Source organism: Macrobrachium nipponense, chromosome 10, assembly GCF_015104395.2.
Source record: "Macrobrachium nipponense isolate FS-2020 chromosome 10, ASM1510439v2, whole genome shotgun sequence".
Taxonomy (NCBI): Eukaryota; Metazoa; Arthropoda; class Malacostraca; order Decapoda; family Palaemonidae; genus Macrobrachium; species Macrobrachium nipponense.
In genome coordinates this window covers 91,793,334-91,803,620 of record NC_087204.1, presented here as the reverse complement: position 1 = coordinate 91,803,620, position 10,287 = coordinate 91,793,334, and the positions used below count along the sequence as shown (strand labels likewise).

General features: G+C 35.2%; 1 protein-coding gene across 3 annotated transcripts in view; it reads left to right on the top strand.

The window, feature by feature from the left end:
• LOC135223755 (polymerase delta-interacting protein 3-like) overlaps window positions 1–10,287 on the top strand; it is a 109,405-nt gene that overhangs the window by 78,096 nt on the left and 21,022 nt on the right. For all 3 annotated transcript variants that reach the window (XM_064262512.1, XM_064262511.1, XM_064262510.1), the window contains exons 2-4: window positions 5,930–6,014; window positions 6,312–6,467; window positions 9,880–9,943. In XM_064262512.1, coding sequence (XP_064118582.1) covers window positions 5,930–6,014; window positions 6,312–6,467; window positions 9,880–9,943 — 305 coding nt within the window. The remainder of the gene's footprint in view (window positions 1–5,929; window positions 6,015–6,311; window positions 6,468–9,879; window positions 9,944–10,287) is intronic.

The window sequence follows — 10,287 nt, the reverse complement described above, 5'->3', positions numbered from 1 at the left end:
CACAATTAAACAACATTTTGTTGCCTATATTACTGAAAGTATGAAACTTTTTATTCCCGGGGTCATGGTTTGAACTGAACTGAATTCATTCTTACCTTGTAATCGGTGGTTTTTATCCTTACTGCCATCACAACTGAAACTCCACAGTGCTTATTTGATTGTTATTATACACATTTTGGTCTCAATTCACTCCACATTGCACTTTGAACAAGTTGCTGTTCCTGTTTCTTAAGCGCGCGCCACAAACACAGTTATGAACAGCAGACGACGAAACTGCATAGTTTTATTCCCTAAATTGTTTACTTTACTCGTTATTTACAGTAGGGCCTCGTTAATCGCGGGGGATAGGGCCCAGAACCCCCCGTGATAAGTAAATACCCGTGTTATCCTGGTACCCCCCCTAAAAATTGTTTTAAACTGCCTACTTTAATAATTAACCCACCCAAGACCACTATTTCAATGTTTATAACTGCCTAATTTAGTTCAAGCACCAAATATGTCTTCAACTATCACCTTAAACTAAATTCAAGACAGTTTCAAAGTTGTTCTTTCCTATCTTCAATTTCCCCTTCATCAGATCAGGAAACAAAAGTATAATTTCCTAACAATTCCTTTTTATTTTCATGAATTGGCTGCTGCACCAAACTAAAAGTACATAGTAGGGTAAAAAACCGCATGGTACAGGGGTGGATCATGTACGATCAATGTGTACAACCCCAAGAAAAGTACATTATAACAACCCGTCCTGAACACCGGAGTAGAAGGTCTTTAGCTCCGTTTCTCACCAACAAGAAGTCGCGTCTGATGCCCATCTCCGATGTCAGGACGCGTTATAATGTACTTTTTTTGGGGTTGTACACATTGATCGTACATGGTCCACCCCTGTACCATGCGGTTTTTTACCCTATATCTATTTCGTGAATGAACATATTTATGATAAAAAAAAAAAACATGATTTACTGTAATGATTACAGCACCCAACTATAATATTAATGTATAAACAGCAAAATACAGTCATAAAAATCTATTTTTGACTTTGGTTTACGTTTAGAATCAGCTGATGGACGTTTATTACCGAAAGAATTATTTTGGAAAACAATTTAGTTGCTAAAAGAAACTAATTTATTAATGGAATTATTATTATTTAACTTTGTACATAATAGTTTGATATTATGATACAGTAAGAGAGAGAGAGAGAGAGAGAGTCAACTATGAAAGTTGTATTGAAGCAGTTTCGTAAATCACAGTAATAGATCACATTGTGTAAAAATAGTATGTACCAACAAGACACGGTTTGGTGACGTCACGGTTGTCATACGTATTTTTTTTGTGAATGAATATACATAAAAAAAATAGTTACTGGACTGCTTAGAGTACCATACTGTAATATTAATGTAATCACATCAAAATAAAGTAATCATTCCCTGCTGTAAACATGTAAAGTGTATTTTTATCTTTTGAAAAATGCATTCCCCAAGGAATTATATCTTGAAGAGGCTTTTTATTATGAAGATATGCAATAATATATAAGATATGCGTTTTATTATGAATATGTGACTATAATATATAAGGTAAAAATGGTTTTATTACGTTAACGCTTCGTCGCCGATCGCAAACAACAATATGATAATCTATGACAATTATCGTTTGTATGACTCCAGTGTTCAGAGAAGTTGATTAAGTTATACCAAAACAATAAGGAAGTTCGAATTGAAAATTAATGTTTTCCTAAATGTTATTACTACTGCAATTACACTACTACTATAACATTTCTAAAAGGTTAAGAATGACAAAGGTGCTGTTAAGTGTAACTCAATGTTTATATTTCTGCTGGCCATTCAACTACAAGTTGATGTCAATGATGTGAAATTATTCCATGAATAGGCTAAAATATTATGAAGATACGCCAATAATATATAAGGTGAGAATGGTTTTATTACCTTTATTGTCAGTTAATATCATGTGAATCTGTTCATGCATTTGCTGGTTATCGGAACCGGACGAGGCTTAGCCTACAACGGACAAGCCCTCGATGCTGCGATTCATACCAGTGATATAGATTGAGAAGTTGTCCGAGGAAAAACCCGTGATTGCTGATCCACGACTAAGCGAGGCCCCACTGTAGTTCAAATTTACTTTATTTAAAAATTTTAATTTAATACATGTATATGATCCCTTTTTAGCAACCAAATTACCCCGAAAAATTACAGATATTTCTAAAGTAGATACCATCAAATGTTTCTAACGTTTTTGTACATCTGGCTGCCGAAAACCGTAGAGGAACGACTACGTATAAGTTGATATTATATATATATATATATACGTATATATATATTATATATTTTTTTTTGCTAGCACTTTTCATTGATTTGTCTATATTAGTATTTTGAATTTCTTTAATAACCGTATGCCAGAAATAAATGTAACCTTTAATGTTTACATGCTAAGAATGGCAAAATCATCGTTACCACATTAGTGGAGGCTTCACACATACGCCGATTCATTATTATAAACTGTTTCCATGAATTCTAGTTGTCATAGTAATGCAATAATGATTAAATTGCTTTAATATTTATGTATATATACTTCCAATACATAGCCTAATTTCACCAATTTCAACGTTTTGTGTGTAGTCTTATACCCAGTTTGGAGGGTCAACACATACCGATTGGCAACAGAGAGAGAGAGAGAGAAAGGAAGGGGATGGAACGAAGAAGGAAAGGGGTGGCGGTGGAGGGGGGGGAGAGGGTAGGTTGAGCTTTTTACCCGTGTTCGTATCCATTTCTGCATAATGGAGTTTTTGTCTCTTGGTACAAGGACAAGTGTCGTTATTCATTACGATTAGTGATTCACGATACCCTTATAAATTACAGCACTGGGTGTAATGCACTATAGCAAAATCTCGTTCTGATAAGAGTGTTCGTTACAGAAATAGGTATTGCCCAAAAACGTGCTTGCACTGTCGCTGAAACCCGTAGTAGGTATGCTGCTTAGTTGTCAATCAAGTTTTTTGTAATTAAGTATTTTTTACAAGCTAGATATTGAATAAATTTTTATTTTTCTCAATCAAAACATATGCCCCTCAATGCTAACTTTCCTCTTTTAACGACTTTCTGGTCATTGCAAATTCGGCCCCATAATTTCTTATGGTGCGAAAACAGAGGCCCAGGGACCGAAAATGATTGCATCTGCCCCTCAATGCTAACTTTCCTCTTTTAACGACTTTCTGGTCATTGCAAATTCGGCCCCATAATTTCTTATGGTGCGAAAACAGAGGCCCAGGGACCGAAAATGATTGCGTCACACTACGGCGATAATCCGGCAGTAAAACATCTTCATATATCCAAAAAGTAAATAATAAAGATATATATGCGCATTACGATTAACAAATACAGGAAGAGCTGATGATCTGCATGAATAACTGGTAAACTGTTCTGCAAGAAAGTTGAGTAAAGCAATTATTTACAATAGGTACGAAAGTCAAGATGTCGTGACGTCATAATACAGGACTTAAGAGAACGTTCTAATTCCAAAAAATAATTACTTAAATTTGAGTCAGAATCGAGTTACTTTTTCAATAACGAATATTTTCAAATTAATCATCATAAATATGTAAAATATTGATGTTTTACTATTTATTTAAAATAATATCTTGAGTGCACTCTTCGTCGTCGTCTTCTACCAAAACAGTTGTTTACTCGGTGAGGGACCGTTTTCAGATTGCTGTGATGAAAGTGCCCCAGCGTCTGTGGGTACAAGTGATGTGCGGATTTATCACAGGAAATGGTTAGTTTATTGACTCAAGCGACTCCGTAAACATCGAGATGGCGTCAATCTTCTAAATATTTCGAGTTGTAAGTAAAAATGTTTAACGCTTTTTGGTGAGATTTGCACTGCATTGGACACCTTTTTCACTACCCTCTGTTTAATGATTTAAATTTGGCCTTAATTTCTAACTTTGGAGAAAATACTTACTTCGAAAGGAGAGTAGAGGTCTTTAGCTCTGTTTCTCACCAACAAGAAGTCGCGACTGATGCTCATCTCCGATGTCAGGACTCATTATAATGTACTTTTTTGGGGATTGTTCACGCTGATCGTACATGGTCCACCCCTGCACCATGCGGTTTTTTACCTTCTATACGCTAACATTGTTCAAATGAGTGCTGGGAAAGATGATTGTCGTCACTGATCAGAACCTGTACATCCACACGGTAGCTGCCATATTGGATTTCAAAACTGCCTTGAAAACATATTTTACAAAGAGCGTCACATGCTTATTTTAGCTCGTATGGTGCTTTCACATATCACATTATATTGATGAAACTTCAATCTTTTGAATGGTATGCTTGGAGTTGTAATTGTATTTTGTTTCACCATTTAAATATCGAGTGAACAAGACCTGTCCACCGTGATAAGGGTTGGTAGTCGCTGGTGTTTCCCCCTATTTTGGAATTCTGGACAACTTTTATTCTATGCATTTTGTTATTTGGAGTTAATGGTTCTGGAATTATCGGATCTGTCCCCGGATCTGCGAACTACCCCTAATACTGACTTCAGTTCAGTCACAGGGCATTTGCTTTCTGCATTATTGTGCAATTGGCCGTTCTGGTGTCCTCGTATGTGCATTTGCTCCAGAACAAAGACTCCTTCCTCTTATTTTGTCACAGCAAGGGAATGAAGATGGTTCTATGAAAATAGCATCATACCCATATAGCCTGCTAAGTGCAGCTTATAGACAGGGGGGGAGCAGCAGCAACGTTCTGACTATGGACTTTCAGTCTGGAGTAGGTAATCTTGCCTGGATGGTTCTGCTGGCATTCATTATAATGGGAATGGGAATGACATAGGTTGGCCTCAAGGGGGCTGATGCCCATGAGCGCAGAGCAGGAAAGACTAGCATTCTCTTTGAAATTGAAGCCCCTCGAGGAGATGTTTAGTGAGGGCAGACTGGGTTAGTCAATTCATTTTTATCAATTCCAATTTAACGAAAATTGTGAATTTATCAAATCCAATTAAATTCCAGATCATTTTAAAAAATTAAATGTTCAGTTTCAATTAAATTCAAATCACGAGGGTTCAATTCCAGTTCAGTTTCAATGCATTATATGATATTTTTCATCTGAAACTCAATTTGACCCACCTTGGGTAAGCTACTCAAATCTGTATAAAGTATCAACATTCATCATCCACAAAAAAATATACAACTGTGTAATAAACATGAAGCTCACATTTTCAATTAACAAAAAATTGACTTCTCAATTTTGCCTTAGAAAAATGTTACCCCGTATTATTATAGGCTTATCTTATAACTCGGCTACTCCAAACTGTCTGTGGTGAAAAAAAAAAATTTATAACTCCAAACTGTCTGTGGTGAAAAAATAAAAAAAAAAATAATACAAAATCTCATTATACAACTTTGTAATAAACATATTTTTTTTTTTTTTAACCAAAAGGTTGGCATCTTGTAGTAGACAAAAAAAAAAAAAAAAAAAAAGACCAGTAGGGGTATGACTTAGAACAGAAGAGTTGGAAAACTCAAACAATTTTAATTAACAATAGCCTTTATTTTGATAATAGCTTATAATTTGTATGTTCTGTTCTTCATAGCCTAATTCTCTATAAAGATATGTATATATTCATAACACGTTCAAGATTGATCAGTCTAATTCCTGTCAGTTTACTTGAATGAAATGGTGTGTAACAGGTCCAGCTTATGATTATATATGATCATTGTTGTCAAACACCATAGTAGCTGACAGGATAGGGCAAGTAAGGCAGGACAAAACTTGATCTGGACTGTAGAGTTGGAGAAAGCTCAGAAAATTTTCATAATAGCCCTTAATTTGTTATATTTTTGCAATGTTTTTGTTTCTATGCAATGGTATATCTTGTAGTTCTTCTTTCCTTAAAATAGCCTTCTATTTTTCAGTGTAAATCAGAAGGAAGGAATGATAAAGAAAAAGGGTGGCAAGTTGTTCAAAGATGTTCAGAAGGACTTGGGAATAAAGACAAAGGTCAGTAATAGCTTTTAAAGTATTTATATGCTTTAGTTGTTTCTATGTAAATTCTGGTGGAGGGAAGTAACTAAGTATGTTTAAACATATTGATTAATTTTACTCTTGCAGATTTAAAGTGACCTTTTTCTGTTTAGGAACCTTAATTTCCCAGATGGCTATGTACCATGTGTACATGTTTTTACAAATCAGCATTTTCATAATTGAAAGATATGTTCAGCTTACATTGTAATTTTTCTATGTTCAGCTTACATTGTAATTTTTCTATGTTCAGCATACATTGTAATTTTGTTTTAGAAAAATCTGTCTATAAACACCGACGCCAGGAATAGGATCATCCAAAAACAAAGGATAAAGTTTAGGGATGCCCGAGACCGATTGGCACAAATAGCCAAGCAGGGAGATGCCAGAGATAAGCTCAACCAAATTCGCAAAGGCAAGCCTGGTGACAAGGTAAGACTGCATAACACTGGTTTTACGCGTGGGTAATTATGGATTGGTTGTCTGGCAAATGAGTGCGAGATGTCTGTAAGTTTAGTATGTTTGAGGAAGTGCAAGTATAGTTGTTTTTAGTTCACCACCAACTGGGAGACATTAACGTAGGGGTGGAAAGTGTGTCATGGATGGAATATAATAGTGATGGGGTTGGGTTGGGTTGCAAATGGGTTGAATTTTATTTTTTCTAATGGGAAGGGTTTGATGAAATGTGGTGAACATTATATACATTTGAAAATATAGTCTAGCTTTTTAAAAGTGTAGTGCATTCAAGCACAGCTTTATTTTAAAAAGGGGGGGAAAAGAATTCTGCCACACTTTTAGTGTGGTTTTGCATTTGGTGTTGCAATTCTTGCAAATTGAATGAAAACAATATAATTGGACCATAAATAGTTCTGTTTTGTGTAATCAGAGGGAATGGTGTCTCTGTGGTGTTGTATGCATTTACCTTTAAAAGATTCAAGATCTGAATTTCATTGATGGCCACAAAATCATAGCAGAAGAAAAGGCAAATGGTTGTATTCATACCATGTGCTAAGTTGATGTGGAATTTTTGGATTCTTTATTTCTGGAATTATCAGTGGAAGGTTTATAGTCTGTGTTAGAGTTGAATAGTTCATTAACAGACTTCATGCTATGATTAGTCTTGGTTTGCTGCAGTCCGTAGCTAGTACTTGACTAATTACAATAAATAATGTACCGTTAAGGTTGATGAATGTTTATATCTGTAACTGTTTGGTGCAGTTTTTTCTTTGCTTCATCAACCATACAAATTTTTTTTCGGTAAACTACATCCTTATTAGTGTGTAGTCAGTTGATTTTGTTAAGTCGTATTAGGTGCTGCTTGTTAATTTGGATGTTTAGCCAAGGCCATCTTTTCCAGGTGACCTTTGCAGTTAATTTTTTTTAGTTGCTGCATAAACTAGCCTGACAGTTATGTAGTAGATAAGAAATTTCTACTTCTGCCCGATTAAGCAGTAATATGCAGTTGTACCAAACATCCATTGTCATTCAGTTCCTCTTTGAACAGAGCCATTGAAAAACTGGATGTTGAGAATTTAAAAAATGTCTTTTTTATTGGCTGACCTGAACTGCAGGATTATCTTGTAGTATGTGATTTCTCATTGACTTCTAGTGGTGATTTTGTATGTTTTCTCATGATTGACTTGAAACTTTTTGGACCATTGATTAGTTTGACTACAATACTTCATTGTCAAGGATATCAAGACTAGATGAGAAGAATATCTTTCCATTGTGTGATCAAGAGTCAACATAATGTTCATGTTGCATCACAAAAAAAGAAATATTTGACTTTGTTCCTTTGAACAGATCCATTGGAACCTACCTATATTTAAAATAACCAAGCTGGTAATGTGCTGATCTGAACTACAGAAAGTACTGTGAGGAATTTTTCATTAACTTAACTGGAGTTTTTGTACGTTTCTCAAGATTAAGTATTTGAAGCATTAATTATTCTATTCATGAGTAATGGGGAAACAGAAGCCCAAACGTACCCTTTGAATTGATAAGACTACTACATTCTTATAATGTCTTTTCATTTTGTGGCAGTCTCAACAATGTTCATTATCCTGAAGTAATTTCATAGTGTGCTAATCTGTTCAGCTTTGAACAGGTCCACTGAAAGATCCCTATGTAAAATCACTTCTGCTTGATGTGTATATCTGACCTGTAGCTTGGAGCCTGAAAACTGCTCAGTATGTGAATTTTCTGTAATTTGCTACTAAACTTTTTGCACATTTCTCAGAGTGAACCATGAAATTTCTGGAGCATGGATCCTTTAGATAAGAACAGAAACTCTCGGGTACCCTTTGAATTAGTAATAGATTGCTCTGTTGTCCAGAAAATCTTTTCATTATGTGATTAAGAGTTGGTACAATTTCCATCTTGCCACCAAGAAAATTGACAAGCAATTCAGGCTGTTGAGTGTTGCAATTGTCCTTGGTTTAAAAATGAGTATTATACACCAGTACGTATAATAGAAACTGGGCTTCCAAGTGAAATTGTTTGTGTTATATGAAGAAGCATTATCATGCGCAAAAAGTATTTTACAGATTTTTTGTATATTTGTAAGTATACAAAATTAGAGGTTCAGTACAAGTCAGCAACTTTTACACCTCTAGGTTAAACATGAATTAGGAAGATATTTCTGAAGTAGTGCTCTTTTGATGTAAATGAACTGTTTTGATAGTGTACCTTATAAAACCACACTTCTTAATTAATGGAACTAATTAGATGGCTCTTGGTTTTCTAAGATCCTTTTAATGTTGAACCACAAGTCGGATATTGTCGGCTCTGTTTTTGCGCTGGCCTAAAGAATTATTTGGAAATAACAGCTGGAATGCCTATTTTTGAAGGATTTTTCCATTTATGCAAAATACAGTTGGAGCAGAGAAGTGCCTTATGTTGCTAGTTTTAAACAATCTTGTTAACGGTAGTAGATATACAGGCAAACCAGAAGTGTTTGTTTTTAGATGTACTGGCAGACATGGCAAACGTGGTATGCACAAAGGAAATTCCCAGTGTCTGTGCATAACACAAGTGCAAAACAGTGATGAGTGATGTCCGAATGCAGCATGGCTGAGTCACAAGGTACCAGTACTTACTTGATAGGATTTTTCGTCGGTGAAGCACGCCTAGTGCAGCACTCCATTTTTGAAAGTGCTGGTTCATATACCTAAAAAATCCAAATTACTTCTAATATTTGGTCATCTGCCATGATTATCTGGTTATTTATGGTGGCTTGAGCAGTGGTATTAATGGTAGATGTTTTCATGACATTTTCATTGCTCTGTTTGCACAAATCTGAAATTGCTATACAGATTTATGCAGAATAGTTCCATATAGCAAGGAATTTCAAGAGATTTTAAAGAACTCTCAGTAGGGCACAAGGTTGTGCAACTTTACAATTGAAAGGAATTGCTTTTATAGGGCAGTGTTGTCTTGGGTTAAATTGTGGTTCTGCCTTAACCTCTTGTTTTCATGTTTTGGAAAAACAGGCAACTCTACAGCTACTTGATTGAAGAACTTATCTTCTAAATACATTTCGACTATTAAAGAATTGTTGGTTTTATGTGCACCATTTTTAGTGGTGTTTTTAATATTAAAATTGGGTAAAACCTGCAGGTGATATATATGGAAAGCCTCCAGTTGTATTGTTCCTTAATGTCTTTTGTAAGTGCATAGAAGGCCATTGGAGACCAGTTCCCTTTTACATTATCAGAACTTTTTAAAAGGGTCCCTTTCATTATACATCTCAGCTGAATAATCTATATTAAATGTAAGTTCTGCCACAGCTAATTACCTCGGACGCCTAATTAACGCAACCTACTGTACATTCTTTTGTATTTAGGTAATTCCTCAACAGAAGAAGACAGTCGTGAAGAAGAAAATTCTTAATGTACCCAGACAAACATGTAAGTTCAAAAGACGTCATTAGTTTTATTTTGAATGCATGTAAGTGGAAGATCCAGTAACTGAAGTATGTTAGTTACCATTGACTTGGATAGCTCAGCTTCCAGGTGCAGTTGCAAATGGTGGCAAACATTTTCACTCCTGCTTTAAAGATGATAAAAAAAGCACTTATAGTGATTATCCCAGCAATGGAATTTTTTTGGGGGTGGGTCAACATTTCCCCATTATTATGTTTATTATACAGGTGTTTTAACTATATTTTAGAATTGGGTAAATTTCTCTCTCTCTCTCTCTCTCTCTCTCTCTCTCTCTCTCTCTCTCTCCTCTCTCTCATTATCTAGTTTAT